At 32.8% G+C, this 25085-nt stretch overlaps 1 protein-coding gene across 4 annotated transcripts; it reads left to right on the plus strand.

The window, feature by feature from the left end:
* Positions 1–1372: 1372 nt before the first annotated feature.
* On the plus strand, positions 1373–25085 carry LOC136817815 (uncharacterized WD repeat-containing protein all2124-like). 4 transcript variants are annotated; one of them, XM_067074236.1, is made up of 5 exons: positions 1373–1531; positions 1962–2061; positions 2343–2430; positions 2763–2862; positions 24460–24942. In XM_067074236.1, exons 1-5 carry the CDS (start codon positions 1429–1431, stop codon positions 24873–24875), a joined length of 807 nt encoding a protein of 268 aa, XP_066930337.1. In that variant the 5' UTR covers positions 1373–1428; the 3' UTR covers positions 24876–24942. The 4 variants fall into 4 exon arrangements, with proteins under 4 accessions (XP_066930337.1, XP_066930277.1, XP_066930415.1 ...); XM_067074176.1 differs by lacking the exon at positions 24460–24942 and adding an exon at positions 16045–18073; XM_067074314.1 differs by lacking the exons at positions 1373–1531; positions 1962–2061; positions 2343–2430; positions 2763–2862; positions 24460–24942 and adding exons at positions 14821–15302; positions 16045–18073.

A 25085-nucleotide genomic window follows, 5' to 3' on the forward strand; every position in this document is an offset into this window, starting at 1 on the left:
ATTGTCCATGGGGTCAACTGATGCTTGTCTTAAGGTTAGACCTGCTGTCCGGGAGGGGGAGGGGGGGGTTAAACCTGCTGTCTGTGGGTCAAAAGTCACAGGGTAAATTTCTACAAAATGTTATATCCTCAAACCCCCCTCCCCCTCCACAATATTCTGCAATATTCAAATTTGTTCTGGAAAAGCCCAATAATTTTGATGGTGGTGAACCATCTTTCATATCAGAAAGATAGTATACAACAGATTTTTCTGACTAATGTAGCTGTTTTCTCAATTTTAGAAAAATTCTAGTGTTTATAAAGTGAAACCACAAGTGACTTGTTATCAAAGCACAAAATGAAGTTTCTGGCATCAAAGAATCAAAAGTTCATTTTTTCTTCTTCATTTTCAAAAAAAAAAAATTTTTCTCAAGTATATTGCAGTTCTCTGATTTATTCTGAATATAAAGATCTTTTATACGCTTATAAAAAGGAATTTTTTAGTCGCATTTTTTAAAGAATCTTTTTCTTTTTAATGGATTGAGATTTTTCATAAGAAAACAGGGTATCTACGGTATCTACGACCTGTGTGTACAATGCAATGTGTATATTTTGTGTAACGCTTCATTCAAAATCCATAATGCTGCCGGAGTCACGTTTCACCCGTCTTCGTCGTTGATGTTCTAATATTTTGCGAAATTTTCGACTTCCAAGTCGTCTTGTTTTTTCTAAGAATCAACTAACTTTTCATTCTAATAAATTGATTTAATATGCATAACACTATTTATTTGATCTTTAACGTCCAGAAAGCATGCTAAATAAACAAACTTTTTGAAGAGTGTTATATAGGAACGATGTAACAGTTTGAATGAGTCATGAGTAAAGGTTTTTATAAAGAAAGTTTCATCTGTTATCTATTTGGTTCTTATGAAAAAAAAAATGCGGCCGGGTGACAACGAAAAAAAATTTCACCCGGCCGGTGGACCGGAAACTTTTTTTCTTTTAGGGTCGGCCTGAAAACAGCACAAAATAGCCATTTTTTGCCACTAGTGGAGACTTTGGGTACAAGCTCCAATATATGAGTTTCCTGTAGGTTTTGTATGGATGAGAAAGAGCTATACTGCTAGTCAGTATAAAAAAATAGCGCAAATTGAGTCACATCCCAGTGTTTGTTTCCATTAGTCTGGCAAGGTCTCTTTGAAATGTCTTACTATTTGTTGGTCTTATGTCCCCGTCCGCATACCATTATCCAGTTCTGTCAAAGATAGGAATAAAGGGAAGGTCAGAATCGCTTTTTTGAATTTCTTTGCTTTAGTGCAGATGAAGATCTTTTTTCTCAAGGAGTGATTTTGAACTTTTTGGCAGGGCAGCAACTTTTTTTTAAATTTTTTCAGAAAAATATATATAAAAATGTGACAAGCACAGAAAGTTCATTTTGAAGTTCCCAAACATGGCTATGCAAAAATGCCACATCATCAAAGATCCCCACAATAAACAAATCACCTCTATTTGTTACAATCCATTAAAACATGAAATAGCTGCTGGATTAGAAGGTTTGTTGAAAAGCATGGAGAATTAGGCAAAAAGTTTGTTCACTTTTAGTGTGCACTCTTCTTCTAACCTTTTAGAAACTAAAAGGAAATTCCTCTACAATCATGAAAGTCAGAATATTTGGGCATTTCTGGGTATTTTAGCATTATGCAGAATTAAAAGTTCAATGAGAATGACATTTTCAGACTTGCTACTTTATCTAATCGAATATTTCGGTTTTAGAGGGGTATAATTGCTTCCCTAGGCTATATTCTCAGTCTAGTGGGACCATTCACAAGCTTTTGGAGCCTCAGATATCCTAAGCTCACAGTCTTAAAAGTTTCACGTAAGACTCGGAGTTAAAACTCTACTTTCTAACTGAATAGGGTGGATTATTCGATTTGATCCATATTTTTGTCGCACCCATTATATTTTATAATACAATGTTTTTAGATGGGACAATTAAAACTTGGGATTGTGTTGGCGAAAATATCGGCAAACTTACAAAAACATGCCATGAACATGATGGATGGGTCAATTGCTTACTATATTGGTATTTTTTGTCTTCATTTCTTTATAAGGATTATGGCTGAAAGAAATATTATCTCATGGGTCCGTCAATGAATCCTCATCTTCTTCTCAATCAAGGAAAATATGAATACCATACAATTCCAATACTTTATTTTACTCTTCATGAAATTACACTTTTTATAAAGTAGATACATTGAAATTAGCAATTAAACTTCCTGACCTTTTAAAGGTTATCAAGGGGACAAAATACAAAAATTATGTGTTCTTTATAAGTCTCATAAAGTAATCTTTTCCTTCACTCAGGCCAGATGCAAAGCTTTTGTTATCAGCTGCAAATGATGGGAAGTTGATAGCATGGGGATCCAGTATGTTGCCTATGTCCGTCTCAAAGGTGACAAATTTGTTTAAAACTTTTCTATGTTATAAAAACAAAGTTTTCGAGAAATAAAGATTTTTTAGCTGAAGAGACAAGAGTTCCAAAGAGTCTATTGTTAGTTTTATATTTTCCATTTTTGAGTTTTATCTATATAAAAAGGCTGGCTTGAGAATGTCTGTTTGTAATTGTCTTTCTTTCTGCTGTCCGAAATCTTTTTTAGAGCCTTTCAAAAATTATACGCCTAGTGGATTCCACTCCTTCGTGCAAGCTCTTTTTTCATATTTTAACAGTAAGCTTTTGAATCATCATAATAATTAAATGATCTCAATTCAAATCCTTCATTTTAGATAGGAACTCCAATTTATTGTATGGCCTGGAACATCCGGAGAAGTCAAATTATTCTTGGTGTGAACAGTGCTTTAAAAGTATACACACTGAAGGACCCTTGTAAGTTTCCTCTTTAATTTTTATGGTTGGTTTGGATTTAGGGGTACCAGGTTATAAAATTGGTATCAACATTTTCATAAACGAATAATTTTCAAAAGCTCTACCATTTATCGCGTCGATTTCAGTTCATCAAGGATAATTTGACAATGACCTAACACTCGGCTTAATGGTTAACCTAAATACTTTTGGATATTATATGGGTGGTGGTTCATTTTTCTGTTTTTCAGAAATTGAAAAACCCTCTAAATTAAAAAAAAATTACACAATTTTATCAATATGATCCATGCTGTGAGGTTATTTTATGAGTTATAATTGCGTTGATTCGCTGAATAAGAGAGTGTTTTATATGGATTTCGGACTTGGATATACCAGTAGAATATTAAAAAAGCACCAAAAACGTCTTGTTTAAAACCTCTGAAAGCTTTAAACTTTAAATGCAAATAACAGTTAAAACTGACTAAAAGATTTGATACGTTTTATAATGAACGAAAAACTTCAAGTGGATTGTCGCGAGTTCAAGATTAAGAATGATAAAAATTAACAGAAGCATTTTTTGTTTTTGTTAAAAATTTAAAAATTCAAACGATTAAGAATGATTTTATCATATGAAACGAAATAAAAACATTTTGAAAATAAAACCATACGATAGTGATGCATAAAACCCCAAACATATAGCAATGACTGGTCAGGTGGTATTTATTACTTATTGAAAGCGTGACAAGATTGTGTTATGAATATTATTCAATATATATAATATTATGTACAATGCTGGACAACATAATAGTCACATTATACTGTTCAAAATTCATCCTCGGCCAAACAAAATTTTAAACACAATTTAAACAAGTGCATGATATCTAAATCTCCAAAAAAAAAACGCGTTGGTGCAATGCAACATGCTCCGTCCAACCAAGCTTTAAAGGCTCAGATTATTTCTTAATAATAACAATGATAATAATGATAACATATGTTTTAAATGGAATGCTCCGAAAAATTCCAAAAGCTTTTAGGCAGCTGAAGAATTGTTTTTACAAAGGTCCACCCTTCATTTCAATCCAGAGTACATTCTTAAATGTTGTTTGTTTGACAAAGGTATTATGATTCAAAGTTTTGTCAATTTTAAAGTAATCTTCAAGTATGCTCCATCTTCGCCATCGTATACTGTCATTATGTCTTTTCCTAGAATATCTTTGGCTTGAAATAGATCATTGGTGGGACTCCCTATTGTATCATCGACAGTATTTCCGTCGGTTTCCATAACACGGCCATTGACGGTTATATGACCCACTTGGTCAAAATCTTGTAGCTCAGAAAATTCTACAAAACCATCTACAATATAGGTGGTTTCATCTTGAATGCTAAGGTATTCTTTTTTATTAACTTTCCAAAGGGTGATTTTGTTGTTTGTATCCTCTTCTCCAACTTTTACATGGATATGTCCATACGCCTCGTAATTTTGATTGTTATCTTCTGCCCAAAATTCCAGCTTAAATGACAGCTTGAAACGTGAGTACTGGATAGTAGCTGAAAAGTAAAGGTAATAATTTCGGTGAAAAAGGGTGTTTAAAAGAAACTTGAGCCTTATAAACAGATTTTTGGACCTTAGATTGTTTAAAAAATAATTCGATGCTTCAACTTTTTCAGGGGGGGGGGGGGTCGGTACTAAAATCTACAATCGTGGTTGGAATGTATTGAAAATTGAAAATTTCGGTTATTTTAACGTTTTTCAAGATTTAAAGTTCCGGCGAGAAAGTCGATTTTGGGCTATCTCTTTAATTTAATCGAATATCTCAATTTGGGAGGGGTTAGCAGACTTCCAGGCTATATTCTGAGCCTTTTGGAGTAGTTTTGAAATTTTGGATCCTCAGATCCTGAGGTCGTAAGTCTTAAGTCTAGCGTTAAAACTCAGAGTTAAGACTCTAACCTCCGAACCTATTTTAGAGAGCACTTACAAATTTATTGTGGTTTCAAAACTTCCCGGTGAATTTCCCTTTTTTCTCAAATATTATGACCTTGATTGGGCTGTTCCATAAAATATCCATACCGGGGGGGGGGTTGGAAAAACCTTTTCAAGTGAAAACAAATTTCTTGGAAAAGTGTAGATACCCCCTGGAAAATGGCAAAATTTGCTAAGGAAATTTCTTTTCACGTCTTAAAGTGAGGGTGGAAGAACCATAATCAGTTTTCCTGGAAATTCAAGAATAACTTTTTACCCCCTGGAAAAATGAAAAAACACTGCTTTAAACTCCCTGGAAATTCTTTTCGGATTACCCCCTGGAAATGTTCGTCCACCCCCCTGTATGGTCTTAAAATGGAATGGACCATTGTAGGACATCCTGATGTTTAGTGATGTGGTGGTATACCCAAAAAACTAAAAAAATACAAAAAAGGTAGTATCCAGACTAAAATTTGAGAATTCTCTTTAGTAAATTGGTACTAAAATTAGTAATTTTCATAATTTTATGAATTTGTTTTCAGAACTTTTTGTGATTTATTCAGAATTTAAAAAAAATTTCCCAAGTTCAATTATTTTCGCATCCAGTCAAATGTCATTAACGTTTGCCCAATTCATAAAACATGAATATGCTGTTGCAAATATCAGCACTCTTGAGAAAAAAGATCCCGAGAAGACAAAATGTGTCCTGAAAATACCAAAATTGGACGGTCTCTGTGTCAAAATGCCCCTAAAAATTTTAGCAAATAGGTACTAAAATACCACTTCTCTAAAATGGGGTGGTTGTATGCAAGAAATTCTTGAAAATCCTTTTAGTACTCATATATTTCCGAGATTTTAGTACCCATATATGTCCAGGATTTTAGTGCCGACCCCCCTGAGTAATTGTATATTAAAATAATAATAGTAATTATTTTATATCCTTAATATACCTTCCTTATGTTCATTCAAAGGTATCCTCCCTGTTGAAATTCCACTTGCATCTCCTTGGGTTTCAACAACGCCATTATGACAAAAACATTTGTTGTCATTTGTGTAAAATGCTTCTTTTGTTTTTCTTTGACATCTCAAAACACATTCAGTGATTGATCGTGGTCCTTTGATTTCTTCTGAATCGATCAAATTTGAGTTTCCAAAGGATTTTAAAATGTAGGGTGTATAATCTTCACAGCTTAATACTAAATTAGCGCACCATAAAATGTACAAATAACTCAACATCAACATATTTTCAAAGATTGTACTTTGCCAAAAATTATGAATTGGTAATTTGATCGTAATTTTCTTTTTCATACATTTGAAAAGTTCTCCTGACTTTAATATGGGCATAATTTCAAGTCAAACTCAGTTTTTAACAGTTTTAGAAATTTTTATTGTTAATAGGATTAGAGGCACCCTCTTGGGAAATAAACAGATGGATTTAATGAAAATGTAGTCTTTTAGAGACCCGTACATTATTTATCATATTTCCTTGATTTCATACAGGTATGAAATTCAAAGAGAATAATTATATATAACAGGGTTACTCCGTTTTTTCAACGAGGTCTGGAATTATATTAAAGTCTGGAAATGTCCGGAGGAAAGTCTGAAATTACTTTGGGCGTACAAACTTTCGCAACGCAAGCAGAAACTTTCGCGAGGACGAAAAATCGCGAAATTCACGACATTTACTTTCGCGAATTTAATGGAAAAATATTTTTCGCGAGCATAAACTTTCGCGAATCAAGACGTAAAATTGAGAATTTTCACATGAAAAAATGACTTAGAGGGACAAATATTTCTTGGATTGGTTTGAGACATTTGTAGGCTAAAAAGTGTCATAAAAGTTACATTTTATTCAAATTTTGAAGTTTTTCTATTTTGTCAAGAAATTTTCGTGAGCATAAACTTTCGCGAATGGCCCTTCCTAGAATTTTTAAAGACATTTACTTTCGCGAAAAGGGTCAAAATTCGCGAAAATCACGAAAGTTTCTGCTTGCGAAAGTTTGTACGCCTAAAGTAGGTTCTTTGCGAGAAAAATTCGGGAAAAGTTCCGAATGTGAGGAAGCGTTTTTGTCTTCTAGGAAAACAAATGAATCGTCTTTAATTTCAAAATGCCAAAAATTTCTACTCTCTTTCCTCGCAAACTAGTAGCCTGTGAGTGGCAACTCTGTTTAATCGACTGCTCGAGAGTGGTTTTTAAATTTCGTTTTTAAATTGAAATAAATTTTTGACTTGCTTAGTTCTATGAATACATTACTTTCCTTAAATTTTGTCTGAATATGAGAGCCTTTAATATTCTTGTAACGTAGCCTAACGTCCCTATTCCTCAAAGCGTAATTATTTTTTAGGGGTCTACGCTTTGCTTTTTGATTATGTGTTATGTATTCACCAAAACCACGACAACAATTGCAGATCAAAGCCAAAAGAAATGTATAAAGGCTTGAGGCACATTTATAAAGCCCGAAGGGCTAGATGTTGTGCTTTAAAACCATCACAAGCAAATTAAGTGACTACTCTCAAGAAATATTGATATAAGTTGCTTTTGATTTCAAAAATCTCCTAAACTTCTGATTGGTCAAGCGCTGAAATTCTATTGTAATGTCACGTGACCTAGGTAGGATCTCATAAATAGATAGATATGACACATTTTTCAGCCAAAGCACGACATTTAGCCCTTCGGGCTTTATAAATCGGTGGCCTCTTGATGTATTCATCACTTTTGTATTGTTTATGACGTCATTCTCCTATCATGGATCGTTCATGGATCATTTTATCCATTGTTTATCCATGTTTATTATGCTTAGAACTTAGTCCATGTAAATTGATTACATATTTTTTTTAATAATGTGTTGAACGTGAGTTTCTAAACATCGACCAGAAATGGCGACCACGACCACCGACCACGACCGGCGACCAGATAAATTTGGGTTATCGAGTTTATCTGCTCTCTCCGCCGTAGAGAACGTTTAAATCAAGTACTCAGAATACTAAAAAGTGACCTTTGAAGTAACCAGTCATTTTCTTGACAAAGTGACACCATTTCGAAATATAATTGATAAGGTTGCAATAGAATGACACCTGTAAATGTAAATAAATCATAGACATTAAAGCATTTTTCTTACATAAGCTTTTGTCAGTGCAGAGGATTTACTTTTTATATGAATAGAGTAGTCATGGAAGTGATGACTTTGGTTTGTATAGATGATGAGTGATTGAAACTCATTTGAGCTAGAATCTGAGAAAGTCTGTCCGTTGTTTTTCCGTTTTACGTCTTTGAAAGGAATCTTGCACACTTAATCCTCGGGTGAGTTTCTCTTTTTTTCGGAAAATAAATTTTTTTAGCCTGGGGACGAGTTTGAGCGTCGAAACAAGGACAGACTAAAAATACAAGCTTACTTTTTGATTTTATGAGCCTTTAAGTGATACAAAAGATACTGAAATCGAATCGAACAAGTTTGGTCAGACCGTTCGACAATGATTGAAACTCTTACCACTATTCGGGATATTTTGTTCAACGCGTTTAGTCACAATCCCATTTTGATCCCCCTTTTTTTCGCTGAAACCATCATGACAAAAAAAAAACCTTATCGTTCGTGTAAAATCCATCTTTTGACTTGTTTTTTTTTGACATCTCATAACACATTCAATGATGGACCGTGGTCCTGTAATTTCTTCTGCATCGATCAAGGTTGACTTTTTGACAATTTCTAGGTCGTGGAAATTGCAATTAACAAATTGGAAAATGTTGAAGAAAAATACAAAATTGATCATGAACAACATTGCTAACGAGAGATGCTAACGCCTTAGAGATTACGTTCGAATCCTTTGAGTCTTCTGATATACTCTTTCATCTGAGAAAGCTGATCAATTTTGTCCATTTTCTATATGAGATATTTCGTGAAAATAAAAAGGTTTTGACCATTTTGGTGTTCCATGGAACCTGTCATTTTCAGACATTTTGAATAAGAACCCAACAAAGTTTTCATTGATTAGAACAGTGACACATTTTTAGTTGTCTAAGATTTTTTCATCAATATTTCATGGTTTGAGTTATATGTATCTCTGTCCAGGAGATGAATATTTAATTGCGCCTACAACTCCTAGCCTGTTTTTCATGGTCCAATTTTAAGCAAATCAAGGTTCAAATTAGTAAAAACAGAGTACTAAATCTAAAATATCTCAGTTTTCAAGTTGATGAACATAAAAAACACGTAGTGAACGACGTTTCGACGGTTGTCTTTAAGTTTTCAAGTATATATAGTTGTTTTCAAGTCTTCTTGACTACAAAATATCAAGCGTACAAAGCTAAACCCCCATTTATATTGCACTCCGCCTATATATAGTGAAGATATGTAATATCTGTCATTTTAGAAAAATAAAAGTATTGATATATAAATAACTCAAACTGATAAAAACGAAAAAAGTGAAGAATATTTTTGTTAATTATGTATATTTACGATTTTTTTGGTATTTTTAATTTTTTAATTTATAAATCATTCCGAAACAGAGGGAAATTTAGCAAAAAGTCAAAGGGAATTTAAATAATGGTATGTGAAAGAAAAACCTTATCCAAAACTTCCAAATGAAGAGTATATAAAAAAACAAAAAGAAAAGCAAAAAAAAACATGCATACACACAACACAAACCCGAAGTCCCAGACTTGTGACTGGCATAGTGACTTTCCACGTGTTTAAAGGGCCCACACTCAGTCGACTTCAGAAAACATAACAGAACCGGCCAGCAGCTTCCAAACAAATAACAAACACTACAACCAAATACAGTACAAAAGGGTAAAAAGACACACTGTAACAACTTACCACATACACTACAGATGAAACAAACATTTGTAGCAAACATCTCACACAAAAATAGAAAAAATCACACAAAAACTGAAAAAAAAACAGAAAAGACTATATGTACATTTATCTAAATTTATACATACTTGTATATGCTATCTATACATTCCCTTAAATTTATACATACTTGCATATATTATATATACATTCCCTTGAATTTATACATACTTACATATATTACACTTTTTTTTATATAAGAACCGGTATATTTTTGCTGAGGCTCGGCTGTTCTTATTTTTTTGGCACTTTGAGCCCTGAATTGTTCTTATTTTGTTCTTATTTTTTCTAAGGTAAAAAACAAGTTTTGGCTATTTACTTTACTTTTTAGAAGATTTTAGAAACCAGTGATTCTTTTTGCTATAGATCTCTAACTTCAGCCTCTCCACTGTTATTAAATTGTTCTTATTTTTTGGCATTTTTGAGTGTATATATACCGGGTGCACCACAAAAAAGTTTCTCTCTTTAAAACTAATTTTCTCGAAATCTAAAAATTTTTAAAAAACCGTTCCTATTTCATTGGAAAGAAGAAAGGTAAACTTAAATTTTGATGGGTCATTTATTAAATTCGATTCATTAGATCAAAAGTTATGCTCAATTAAATAAAAAAGTTCCTTTCTGAAAGTGCTCAAACGCGTTAAAAATTGACCTATCAAATTAAACAGAAGCATAATTACATCATTGTCTTTGTTTAAGTCATTAAAAATAATAATTAGCTGTCTAAATGAGCTTTTATTATATAAAGGAAGGTTGAATTTCAATAAAAGGCAGAAAATCTGGGTAAAATTAATAAAAATACGTCAAATATGGGTTTCCAGATAAATCCAGCCTTACATAGACTTTATCCAGTCTAAAACCAAAAATCGGAGGAAAGTGTCGGTAAAAGTGAATTAAAGTGATTTTGATGTAGATTTTAAACCCTTTCGGCCTTTCAGTTTCGAAATTTACGTGTTTAATTACTTAAAAATGCTTTTAATCATGTAAAGGCTATTGCGATTGACAGTTTTAATATAAAAATTTGATAGGTCGATTTTCAACGTTTTCGAGCACTTTCTGAAAGTAACTTTTTTATTCAATTGAGGATAACTTTTGATCTAATGATCCGAATTTAATAAATGACCCATCGAAATTTAAGTTGATCTTTCTTCTTTCCAATGAAATAGGAATGGTTCTTTCAAAATTTTTAGATTACTAGAAAATTAGTTTTAAAGAGAGAAACTTTTTTGTGGCGCACCCGGTTCATTCCCCTAAATTTATAATACTTACAAATACTATATATACATTCCGACCTTAATTTTAAAATATTATAAATAATATATAAGAAATAGTTATCACGCGGTACAGACTACAATATGGAATATATTTTTCGAGTTCAAAATTATTCGAATACTCATAAAAATATCAAAACATATTTGACAACTTTTTTGTCATATATTTATTTCTGAGAATAAATATTTCGTTAAAAGATACAACAAGCAAGTTCAAAATACGATCTCTTGCTTACCAGACCCCTTTTTCGAGCGCGGTCTTGTATTTTTACGGTATAGTATGAAATACAGCATTTGTGCATTCGCGTTTTTAGCCAATCAGATTGCTTATACTTTTCATGTTGATAATAACACTATGTGATAATTTCAGCGTTCATTGATGTTTTTATTCTTTTGTCCAGTAACTTGTTGTTGTTGAGAGAAATAAAAATAAAAACATTATAAAATAAACAGGTGCACCATTCAATTTTTCATCGGCAACTTAGATAAGCTCATTTTGATTCTAATGTAGTAGGAATCTGTACTTTTACCATAATAACGCCGTTCGACATCTTGATTAAGAATATATTTGGCCTGGTAAAGATCTCCATCAGGTTTACCAATGTTATCATCAGCACTGGATGGATCATATTCCCAAACTTGGCCGTGTACTGTAATATTACCGATCTGGTCAAAATCGCTAAACTCCATGAAAGAGAGTGTGCGATTGACAAAATAAGACTCTCCATTAGTGATATAGAGGTGATTAGCTCTAGCAATATTCCACATATCAACATCTTGGTTGACGCTGAAATCCCCAATTTTAAGATAGATTTGACCGTATGGTTCATAGAACCCATTGTCGTTGTTACCTGCATTGTCGTTTGTTGACCAGATCTCCAATTGAAAGAATAATTGGTACGTTTGCAGAAGGATAACTCCTATGAACGAAAAATGAATGTGTATACTATACTTCATATCCAACACGAATTGAGAACCTAGAATTTTGTCGTGGATTAAAGTTCGCAATTCAGCCTTTTTTTATGTAGTTTCTTCCATTTTCCTAGGGGTTTTGGCAGAACTTCGTTGGATTCAAACTTAATCACGAGGCTCGACTCGATTCATGTATTTGTTCAAGAATTGTCTAAACATTTTAAAAATTTATGGGTGAAAGAAGGCGACAACAGTTGAACTGAATAATTTATGAATTTACTGATAGCTCGCATTCTATTCGAGGCCATTTCTGTTAGATTCCTATGACCATATGAATGTTTATTTTCAAAAAAATTGGGTTCAACATTAGAGATCTAGATTTTTAGAGAAAAACTGTACTAATTTTTTAAAAATGATTCCATTATGTTTTGACCTCTAAGGAAATTGCATAATAACTCTCACAAAAATGTTGAAAATAAGAACATTTCAAGAACATTTCTTGGCTTTATAAAACTCAAAAAATTAAGAACATCCGAAAGATTCAAAGATTTTGGATGTTGTTATAGAAAAACGTGTAACCATTAAGGCCTTTAGAGTGTAATCTTTAAGGGCGTTAAGGGTTCCTTTAGCACTATAGTTGAAGCATTAGAAAATATTTTAAAGACAATAGACCTTTTCATAAAATTACGTCACGAAAATCACTTGCCTCGTTTTGAAATTATTGCTATGGTGATAACTCCCAGCGGATTTTATTAAAACTACTCTCTATTTATAAAAAAATCACTTTAAATGTCTCAAGGGACATAATCACCAAGGTAATGGTTTTAATACGAGGCAAGTGATGTTCGTGTCGTAATTTATGAAAAGGTCTATTAAGAGATTTAAGACAATTTACTCCAGTTGCAAACTCCGAATATAGAAAGTAGAAAGATTAATCGAATCGAAAAAAAATTGTATCAGTTTCTAGTGAGAGTTCACTATGATTGTATTTTTTTTACCATTTTCAGCCTCGTGGACCTCCACTTCTTTTGTCGAACTTCCCCTCATTCTCAACTTCTTTTGTCGAACTCCCCCTCATTCTCAACAACGTCATTATGACAAAAACATTTGTTGTCATTTGTGTAAAATCCTGCTTTAGTTTTTCTTTGGCATCTCATAACACATTCAATGATTGATCGTGGTCCTTTAATTTCTTCTGAATCGATCAAGTTTGAGTTTCCAAAGTTTTCAACTTCATAAGACTTACTACTACAAACTGCAAGGATAATTTCCCAAGAAAAGATGGCCACATTGAGTAGAAGATACATCTTGAATTCCAAAATTTAACGATAGGCGTCGGTTGATTTCAATAGTTCTAATTTTTATTCTCCAGCTTTCTTCCTTTGAATGCTAATTCGATGAATACCTTTCACATTTCTTTTCGTATTTTCTATTGTTCTTTCTTAGCATTGTTCATTCGGTTTTAATCAATTCACTTGAAATAAACCGCTGTAAATAACCATATAGAACGGTATTCAACGGTATTATTTTTTTTTATGTTTTTTTTTTATACAATGATTTGAACTTTATAAGATTTTCAAATATTCTGCTCTGAAAAAAAAATTTGAAACTCTTAATTTCATAAGTAAGATTATTAAAAAGCGAATTATCAAGTTTGCTAAAAAAGATAAAAAAGTAGCATATTACTAAGGATAATTGTAATAAATATGGATTGAAAAAGATTAAACACGGGCCTTGTCAAAGTTATAATCGTTTGTAGGAAGGAATGATGTCAAAATTTTTTGGTCTATGAGTACTTAATGATACGTCAATCCTTCCTGGTAGACTGTAACCCCGTCTCTTTACGCTCTAAAGATTGATAGTAGTATAAGTTTGTGATATTCACGTTTTTTTATAAGAACAAACTAAGTAAGATCATAAGGCTTCGATGGCCAAAATATTAAGAACAAGTTAAGAACATTTTAAGAACATTTTTAGGCTTAAAACCCAAAAAGTTAAGAACATCCAAAGGCTTCAATAATTTTGGATGTTATAAATCTATAGATTAATAAATATATAATATAACTTGATATAATAATATAATAAATATATGTATTCACATGATATCATTTAAGAAAGCCCTCACCAGACGAGTTTACAATAAGCTGTCCCATTGATTGATCAAACCTTGAACAGCTACACATAATGTGTTACATTATATATTCCAAGAAAAATCGTGGCTTTGTCCTGGGGGCTTGGGTTTCAAGATAACGGGTTTGTCTGAGCTAAAGTTGCAAAATAGACCCATAACGAGACTGAATTTTAATAAGAATATTAGAATATTAAGAATATTGAAAATATTTCAGGCTGATTTTCTCCTAAAAATTAAGAATATTCCTGAATAATTGAAAAAACACCATTCTTATAAAAAAACGTGTAATTCATAATTTCAACCAAATTTATTAAGTTTCGATTGAAAACCCTTAGGGAGTAGGTTTTTGAATTTAGCTTATGCTTGTTTTTTTGATCCCCTTCGAAAGACTTTCGAGGGTTTTGAAAAAGAAACCATTCTAGTTCGCACATACCCGGGGGTTTTCTTTAGAAAATTATGGTTTCTTTTTTTTAAAGCTCTAAAGAATGCTGTAAGAATATTTTAGGATAATTTTCCCAAAAAAGTTAAGAATATCCATGATGAAATGGATTTATAAAAAGAAAAGCGTGTACGCGTTCTCAGATTTCCGGGTTAATAAGTCTCTCTAACAATTTTTTTCCTATTGAATATCTGCTTTATTGACTCATTTGTAGGATTACAATACTATTTGTTTTTTTCTTTTATAAGCATAACATTTATAAGCATATGCAGGCTCAGTTTTGGGCACTTAAACAATGACTCTATTGTTTGAGAGTAATAAAATGCTAAACGTAATGCAAGCCTGATATAGGGACAGACACTTTCTTATAACAAAACATGTATTTGTACAATTCACATGTCTCTGATTGAGTTATTTTCGTATTTTTAATCTTATATATAATGAATTTGTATATATTGTATATCAAATGCCGCAGACTAACCTGTATTAATATGAATAATAATTATGATAATAAGAACAATAATCAATCGAAATATTGAAGAAAAAATTCTTCGATATCCCCTTGGTTCGCTTCAACCACAACACGACTAAATGAAAATTAGTTTTTGTACGGTCACGATGTTTATTTGGTCCGTATTTGTAGTATTTTTCGGTAAAATCCAAGTTATTTTTTGTAACACCTCATACGAAGTCAAAAATTTTAACACCTTGGCTTTGGAAGAATCGGAAGAAATCAAAGGACCACGATCAATCACTGAATGTGTTATGAGATGTCAAAGAAAAACTAAAGAAGGGTTTTACACAAATGACAATAAATGTTTTTGTCATAATGGCGTTGTTGAAAATCAAGGAGATGCAAGTGGAGTTTCAACAAAAGAAAACAAGCTTAATAACGAGGATAAATGTGAGTAAATTTTTCTTTATATTTTTACACCCCCAAGTGACAGACCTGCTTGGACCCAAGCCCCACTGGAGAATGGTCCCTGGTTGGAAAATGGAACAGAAGTTGATCTCATACCCTTTTGAAGTTTAAGTAAAGTTTTTCTGAGGCTCGGCCGTTCTTATTTTTGGCACTTTTACCCTCATATGGTTCTTATCCTGTTCTTAGTTATGGGTCAATAGCATACCGCAGTGAATCTAAAAATAGACATTGATTTTTCTGTTTGACCGAAATTCAATCCCATCACCCTTCGCGTTAACTACGCCTGCATGCAAATTACGCTCAACTACAAAGAAAAAGTAATGACTTTCACGACTTTTTAATTAAGACGAAAAGGATTGTGGGATTGATTTTCGGTCAAGTGTTAAAAGTAATAATTATGACGTTTGCATAACGGTGTGCTATTGAGGTATTTTAGGCGCTATACCCAATTTTTACTACTTTGATTCCTAATTTTCATCAAATTGAGTAATTTTAGGGCTCAGCATTGTTCTTAAATTGTTCTTATTTTTTGGTGATTTTGAGCCTCATTGTTTTTATGAAATAATTTTTAAAAAAAAGTGCAGAATTTCTATCCCTATAGAAATTTTTGTCTCCACGTGTTTTTAAAGTATTTGTAGTTTATGAAAAAAATTAACAAAACACCTCATACTCATTTTCACTTTTTGTAGGAAATATTTAATACAAGAACTATTTTTTATTTCAGCTATAATCCGTCTCTATCCCTACCAAGCTGACTTCACGTTGGATATATGGTCTGACAATGATGGTGGCCCGACTTACGAAGCCTATGGTGAGATCAAATTCAATATTGGATTTTTCGATTTCAACCAAAACGTCGTGATGTGGCATTTGTGGAAACCCAATTATTTGAACGTCCTAAATGGTGCAACGCATACTATTACCAATACTCATATTTTCCAGGAAACCAACGAGTTTGCTCATGCAGGAAATTTAACAGCTCTAGGCACTGTTTGGGAGTGGGATGACTTTGGAGATGATAATAATGGATCGCCACACGGTGACGTGTTCCAAATGAAAGACGTACTGGATGAAAGTGTCAAACGACGTTATGATGGATACGGTGCAGCGCATATTGACATTACACTTAAAATCACCAGACTCTGAATATCAAAGTGACGTTTCTGGATAATCGTTAACGACAGTGAAATGAAAACCTTTTCTTTTCATCCATTATTATTAAAAACACTAAAGGGATTGTAAAAAAAAAACACTGTCTAGTGTTAGTTGTAGGCGGACTTTACTGACTTTACTACTTAATGTTTTCCTTTCCTATTTGGTATTCCATATTCTATTCTGCATTCTTCCTAAAAAAGAAGTGTTTCTACGATGGGTCTCTTTTTTTGTCGCTTTATTGTTGTTATATCAAAGAAATTCATTAAAATAAATCTATTGTCAATTTCATGAACAGATTTTATGACTTAAAGTAATTAAGAAAATTATTTAAAAAAATATTCGAACGTTCGATTATGGGAGTGTTTTATGTAAATCTATTTATATAATTTTTGTTTTGTTTTTTCATCTAGGTGTTTGATAAAACATATATTCAATAGGTTTTCGTTGGTTATTGGATTTATTAACCATCGGTGATGTATATTCAACTCGGCTTCGCCTCGTTGAATACTTTAATCGGATTAATTTTTACGAGATTAAATTTTTGCCATTTTCGCGAAATTAAAACTCGCGAACACGCGTGGGATTCCTGATTCGCGAAATTAAATCCACCACAAAACTTTTAAAATTGTATTTTTGGCGGAGAAACTATTTCCAAGTCTCCATTTATGGCAAAAAATTGGCTATTTTCAGCTGTTTTCTGGCTTATTCGCGAAATTAAATCCACGCGAAATTTAATCCGGTTAAAGTATAACATCACCTCGGTTGAAAGGGACATAAAAGTAGTAAAATGTAAACATTGCGCGAACCACGTGTCGTTAAAGAGAACAATTAAAATCACGTATCCAAAACAAACTTGTAAAACAATTGAACAATCTAAATTAGCCATATTTTGTTTGATTTTTTATTTTGACATTTGTTTTGATTTTGTATCCGCTGCATACAGCCAGACGATCTCAATCGAACGGAATCGACGATCGAACCAGTCGAACCAAATCGAACGCAATCGACCGATTGAAATTCGATTGTCGAACGCAATCGAATCTCAATCGAATATAACCGCAATTTTCAGATTCGATTGATATTCGATTGCATTCGATTGATGTTCGATTGCGTTCGATTGCGTTCGATCGTCGATTCATTGACCCCGGATTGTTCATCGCATAATTTCTACGGGGAATCGAAAGTAATTTCATTCGGCTTGTGATGTTTGAGAGCTTGGATGTTGGGAAGCTGCAAGAATGAAGCCAAACGATCTCAATCGAACGGAATCGACGATCGAACCAGTCGAACAACAATCGAACCAATCGAATATTACCCAGAATTTTGACGTTCGATTGAGATTCGATTGCGTTCGACAATCGAATTTCAATCGGTCGATTGCGTTCGATTTGGTTCGACTGGTTCGATCGTCGATTCCGTTCGATTGAGATCGTCTGGATACAGTTTGTTTACAAATTTTGCAAGTACTGTTATGTCCCTTTAATAAGTAATAGTTATCGCACGGCACAGAGTACAATATGGTATATATTTTTCGATGTTTTTCAATCAGATTGGTCATATTTTTCATGTTGAAAATAAATTTCAATAACCAACTTTTACCTATTGAATATCTGATTATTATTAATTTTCACCTAAATTTGTTATTCCTCCCGTTTACACTTCAATTTAAATTTATACCGGGTGCGCCACAAAAAAGTTTCTCTCTTTGAAATTGATTTTCTCGAAATCTAAAAATGTTAAAAGAACCATGCCTATTCCATTGGAAAGAAGAAAGATAAACTTAAATTTTGATGGGTCATTTATTGAATTCGGTTCATTAAATCAAAAGTTATGCTCAATTGAATAAAAAAGTTATTTTCAGAAAGTGTCCGAAAACGTTAAAAATCGACCTATCAAATTTTTATTTTAAAACTGGCAATCACAATAGGCTTAACATGATTAGGAGCATTTTTCAGTAACTAAACACATAAATTTTCAAACTGATGGGTCGAAACTGTTTAAAATCTTCATCAAAATCATTTTAATTTACTTTTACAGAAATTTTCTCAAATTTTTGGCTGTAGACTGGATAAAGTCTATGCAAGGCTGGATGTATCTCGAAACCCATATTTGACATATTTTTATGAAGTTTACAAGATTTTTTGGCATTTTTCGACTAATTTTCTTCCTTTCAATGTAATCCAACCTTCCTTTATACAACAAAAGGTCATTTAGACAGCTAATTATCATTTTTGATAATTGAAACAAAAATAATGACCCATCACGTAATTATGCTTATGTTTAATTTGATAGGTCGATTTTTAACGCTTTTGACCACTTTCAGAAAGTAACTTTTTTATTCAATTGAACATAACTTTCGATCTAATGAACCGAATTCAATAAATGACCCATTAAAATTTAAGTTTATCTTTCTTCTTTCCAATGGAATAGGCATGGTTCTTTTAACATTTTTAGATTTTGAGAAAATCAATTTCAAAGAGAGAAACTTTTTTGTGGCGCACCCGGTACTAATATTAATATTCATAAATTCTTCTCCAAAAATTGCAGCTTCATCTCTGGTTATGCTTTTCTGATACCTTGACTTTGCTGAAATCGATATACACACGTCCTTACTTTTTCCATCTTTTAAGATCAAAAATTACAATCCACCATATCTAAAATGGCCAAATTCTGGTTATGATAATATCAATAATGTGTCAACCGAGTTAATAAAAAACGTAACATAAAATTAAACAAGACGACTTAAAGTCGAAAATTTCGCATAATATTAGAACATCAACGACGAAAACGTGAAACGTGACTCCGGCAGCATTATGGATTTTGAATGAAGCGTTACACAAAATATACACATTGTATTGTACACACAGGTCGTACCCTGTTTTCTTATGAAAAATCTCAATCCATTAAAAACAAAAAGATTTTTTTTTAAATGCGACTAAAAAATTCCTTTTTATAAGCGTAATAAAGATCTTTATATTCAGAATAAATCAGAGAACTGCAATATACAATTTTATAAATTTTAAAGTTTTTTGAAAATGAAGAAGAACAAAATGACACTTGTGATTTCACTTGCACAAAGTTTATATCAACTTCTTTCTATAAACAGTAGGATTTTTCTAAAATTGAGAAAACGGCTACATTAGTCAGAAAAATCTGTCGCACCACCATCAAAATCATTGGGCTTTTCCAGGACAAATTTGAACATTGCAGAATATTGTGGAGGGGGAGGGGGGTTTGAGGTTATAAAATTTTTTGGAAATTTAACCTGTGACTTTTGACCCACAAACAGCAGATCTAACCTTCAGACAAGCATCAATTGACCCCATGGACAATTAAGAGGCCATTAAAGGCAAAAATCAGTTTAGTAGTTGAGCTCCAGCTAGTTTAGGTATAAACCTATTTCTTTTTTTATGATTTTTGTTTTGTTTTCGCCAACAAAAATCATAAAAAAAGAAATAAGTTAATACCTAAACTAAGCTCCAGCTTCTGAACTAGAAAATGGCAGGGTAAAAACTAGCCAACTTTAAAGAAATAATACTCTTTGAGATTTTCCAAAATCTCAACGCAATAATCCATATTGGGGGTTTACGATTTATTGCCCCCTTTGAAAATTCTTTTATTGTTTTTATCGTTTTAATAGACCCTTTTAATTAGCCTTTTATTCTAGAATCAACTTTTTGTATGATATGTAGATACATTTTTCAACCTAGAAATTTCATTTTTAACCTGATGATGAGCAGTTAAGACTCGAAAAGCTTTGTTTGAATAAAATCAAATTTTTGTGTTGTTTAGGTATTTATTTTGAATCGTGATTTAGTGGCTTGGAGAAAGTGAAAATAATCCATATAAAAATATATTAAGAAAAGCTCGTAACTTAAGGATACAGACTTCGGTCAAGATAGAATATGGGGATTTATTTACCACCACCTGTCACTCAAATTTTCCCACCAGATACAAATTGACTAAACCTCACTGAAAGTGATGCAATTATTTTCAATCTTTAATTATTTTCTGATGCTATAATAGAGCAGAATAGAGACCTTTAATATTAATCATTTCTAGGTTGACCGAAAATCTTTCAAAATCATAAAATAAATGTATACACACCAGTGAAAGTAGTAAGTGCTAAAAACAGTAAAAGAATCAATATTATACGTAATCAATTAATGGCCCTTCTAGAAAATCACAACAATGACTCCTTTATAACTCCTCTAACTGCATCCCGTTAAAACAAACCCACCCCAATCTCTTGCCAGAAATATCTCAAAATAGATATAGGGGAAAGATTCCAGCGTGCGGAAATGGGAATCTCATACAAAACAACGGTACCACTGGAGTTTTTAATGATTCAAAATGAAAATCCTGATTAGCAAAAGGGGTATCAAGATCGGTGAAGTTTGATTGAAGCTCAATTAGTTTGATTTATTACCGTCAACTGCTATAACTTGGGACTATCTGACAAAACATGGGACGGCAATTCGGCCACCATTTCACCGAACCTCCAAAGTCATTTGATTTGAGTTAAGGAACGGCGTATTTAAAAATACACGATTTCTCTTTCGATTTTACAGTTAGCGAAAATACAGACCAGATATGCAGCAGTCCCATGCTTCGACCAATCGTCCCAAGTTAGAGCAGTTGACTGTACCTTGTTGCCCATTCTTTTTACACTCTGACAGTTTATTAGCAGACACCCACACAAAACCTTAAAAGGACATAACAAACTGTATGCATCGGATACAAAATCAAAACAAATGTATCATGTCAACATAAAAAATCAAACCAAATATTGCTAATTTTGATTGTTCAATTGTTTTATATACAAGTTTGTTTTGGACACGTGATTTTAATTGTTCTCTTTAATGACACGTGGTTTGCGCAATGTTTACATTTTACTACTTTAATGTCCCTTTAAAGAGCAGGCCAATATCTACCGTGAAAAAGGGTAACTTGCATCATTGGAGGCTAACATGCATAGCCCTCAAATGAAAGACCCAGCTGGTCATTAAAATACAAAAATAAATCAAAACAAAAATGGTAGAGTAGAGCTGCGAGCGGAGCTGCGTAGTTGTATTTTAATGACCAGCCAGGTCATTCATTTGAGGGCTATGCATGTTAGCCTCCAATGATGCAAGTTACCCTTTTTCACGGTATCATCCCATCGGCCAGGCGATGTCAATCGAACTGTTCGATTACCGAACCATGTGTTTAATTGAGCTGACTGATCGAACTTAACACCGAACTGCGATAGCTATAATCAAACATCAAACTGAAGATTTTCCGGTAAAGTTCAATTACTGTTCGATAAGGTTCGATAATCGAACACCTATTATTTGATTTCGTTTGATGAAATTTGATGATTCGGTTTCAAAATTGGTTTGATAGGGTTCGGTTGACATCATCGCCTGGCATCAGGGAGGAAAAGCTGAAACTTAATCCAAACTCATCGAACAACAATCAAACTTCATCAGATAAAAAACTGTCATCAAACTTCCATAATCAAACGAAAAAAGGAAACAAATATCATACCTGTGCTGTTTGTAGTTTTTTGAAGAAGAGGGTTATGTGTTGTTATGTAAAATTAACTCTTTTTGTACTTACTGAGCATAATCAACTATTGGTGCATTCACTAACTACACAAACATAAAATACTTAGTAGTAAACGAATAATAAACCTCTTTAAATACTCTACAAAAGACCAGAAAACATGATAAAAATTTATACAGCAGCAGCAAGTTTCAAAAGCATGTGCAATCAAGCAGCCATTATTAAAAAGTTCTCATGATGAAGATGAATGTTTACAAAGGCTTGGTTAAACGTATTGCACTAGAGTATTTTAATTATCAAGAAAAGCGCTGTTTTTTATCTTTGTGAGTGAGTCCACCTTTAGAATATTGGCCGTAGTACGCCCGCAGCCAAACGCCCACGCCATAATTTGCGCCCAAAAAATTTTCTCGCCACACACACACACAGAAAGACTATCGTAATACTTTCGCTATGCGAAATTAATAAATAAAATCCTCACAATACTGGTTGTCCGAAAAAAAAACATAAAGTCACTCTCGCTTATTCGAATCTTTCTATAATCCAAACTTGTTTTCAGTTCCCCTTCAAGGACAAACTCTCTTGAAATACTTACTGTAATTCAAATCCCGTGGAACAAATGAGATTCCCGGTCCAAGTTAACATCCAAACAGCTCTTGATGCGTCACGCATTCCACGCATGCGCTCTAAAGGAAATGGTTCCGCAAGAAGACCTGCAAAGGTTCTCGGGTTTTCTTTAATGGCCGACACTTTGAAATTTCTGGTACTTTTCACGATTCAATCGTGAGAAATGATAAAACATTCACATAAAATTAAATCGATTTGCTCTTAGGATGCGTGGGACAAAGAAAATCGATTCTACTGCGACCATGGGTTTTTTGCTCCAAACAAAATCTGAAATTCACGTTTTGATTTTTTAATGGATTTTGAGATTTATAAAGGAAAGCTAAATGTTTCAAATGTTGTTTATTTTTTAGTGTAGCTCTGATATACACCCGCAGAAGTGGCTGCTCATACTTATTGACCTAAAAGCTTTAAAAGACTGTTTTGAAAGTTTTGAAAATATTTTTATACTGATTTTGCTTGGATGTTTTCTCATTTTTGTTCAAGATGATGGCTCAAACATCAACCAAATTATTAATGGTACGTTCTTTTATGTAATGTTTACTACTCTCTTGGTATATGCTTGGTGATTAAGAGGAATCAAGCATTTTATCAGAATAATTATAACAACGCAAAAATATTTCTATTTGTGTACCTTTGTGATTACCTGAGGAATCCAGCCTGAACAAATAAGCCCCATCTTATTTCAATTATGTATTTATTATTGGCTGTATTTCTTTGTGTGTTTTAGTCAGAGAGTTGGTGGATTACATTTTTTTGCTCAGAATTTCATGCTCTTTCTAATGGTACCAATAATTTATTTTATTTTTCAATTATTATTATACGTTTATTTTGACTTTTAAAAATCAGTAATTTTTCAACCCCCCATTTCCCCTTGCAGTTTTGCCTATGTCGTCACTATTTTGGTCATAAAAATTTTTCCCTGGCCTATCCAACGTCCTCCCTCTCAAAAATATCTCATAATATACTGTTCTTTGGACATCACGGGACCCCAGGCTTGGCCCCCTACTAATAATGAATTGATAAATTCGGAGCAGTTGTTCGGAGAAGATAGATTCAATTTTATTTTGGTTGTGCATACAAGTCATCAAGTAGTCATACAACAAGTTCTCTTTGATTTTAATTCAACTATTAAAAAGTAATTGACGTTTGAATTAATTCAAAACAAAGTCAATGAAAGAAAAAACAACTTTTTCTAAATATAAAAAGTTCAAAGTTTGGATATTTTTTCAAATTTTAAAAGACGAAGTAAGATGTATGCCTGGCCAACTGCATTACTACTATTGTTAGGCCAATTGTGCATTATCGTCTGTTATGTATCTTACGAAATCACAAATCTTGTTAGTTCGTCTTTGGAAGAATCAGAAGAAATCAAAGGACCACGGTCAATCACTGAATGTGTTATGAGATGTCAAAGAAAAACTAAAGAAGGATTTTACACAAATGACAACAAATGTTTTTGTCATAATGGCGTTGTTGAAAACCAAGGAGATACAAGTGGAGTTTCAACAAAAGAAAATGAACTTAACAACGAGGATAAGTGTGAGTGTTTCCTTTAGAAATTACAGTGTGTGTTTGTTTACAATTTTCGAATGGGGTGGGATACACCAGGTCTATGATACAGCGGTGTTACTTAGCTATAACTTCAAGGTTGGCTAATCTATTATCTAGTGGGGAGCCCTCTAGTGCTAGATTTGACAGCCCTTTTAGATCGAGCCTGATCGAGCTTTTCCAGATTTCCAACAGCCATGAGCAATGAATAACAAAATTTCTCTCTCATGTGTAAACAAGAATATCTAATTATTTTCAATTTCAGCCATAATTGTGCTTCATCCTTACCGACTGGATTTCACATTGGAAATTTGGGTTGAATGGGACGGGTCTGGAATTTACGAGACATACGGTCAAATCTATCTCAATATTGGGAATTTCAACCATAACATCGATATGTGGCATGTACCATCATCTAATTATATACGTGTCCCGAACCAAGTATCCTACTTTGCCTCACATTCCCACACTTTTCAAGAATCAGAAGTATTTGCTTATCTCGGCAATATAACTGCTCATGGAGATGTTTGGGAATTTGATTCAGGGGATGATGACCATATTGCAACACCTGATGGAGACGTATTTCAAATGAAAGAAATTCTCAACCAGAATATCACAAGGCATTATCCTGGTAGTGGATCGTATATAGAAATCTCACTCAAGGTCACCAAGCTTTATTAATGTCGGTGTTTTGATTTTTTATCATTATAAAAGTGCTAACATTTATTTATATATTAACATTGAATTAATTTATCGTATTTGTATCATAAATGCAGGGAAGGTTATAGATTCAATCCCTGGTTGGAAAAGTTATAAACAGTCAAAACTAATTGATGCTTGATGTACCTCTCTGTAATTCGATCTTCAAAGGAAAGGATCAAAAATATTATT

Source organism: Clytia hemisphaerica, unplaced genomic scaffold (assembly GCF_902728285.1).
Source record: "Clytia hemisphaerica strain Z4C2 unplaced genomic scaffold, Clytia hemisphaerica genome assembly, whole genome shotgun sequence".
Lineage (NCBI taxonomy): Eukaryota > Metazoa > Cnidaria > Hydrozoa > Leptothecata > Clytiidae > Clytia > Clytia hemisphaerica.

Bases quoted from the DNA above. Each gene is read 5' to 3' on its own strand.
- LOC136817815 (XM_067074176.1), top strand. From the start codon at position 1,429: ATGGCTATGCAAAAATGCCACATCATCAAAGATCCCCACAATAAACAA. The intron at 1,532-1,961 runs GTTTGTTGAAAA...CAATGTTTTTAG, and splicing joins AATAGCTGCTGGATTAGAAG to ATGGGACAATTAAAACTTGG. The intron at 2,863-16,044 runs GTAAGTTTCCTC...TTTTTATTTCAG, and splicing joins ATACACACTGAAGGACCCTT to CTATAATCCGTCTCTATCCC.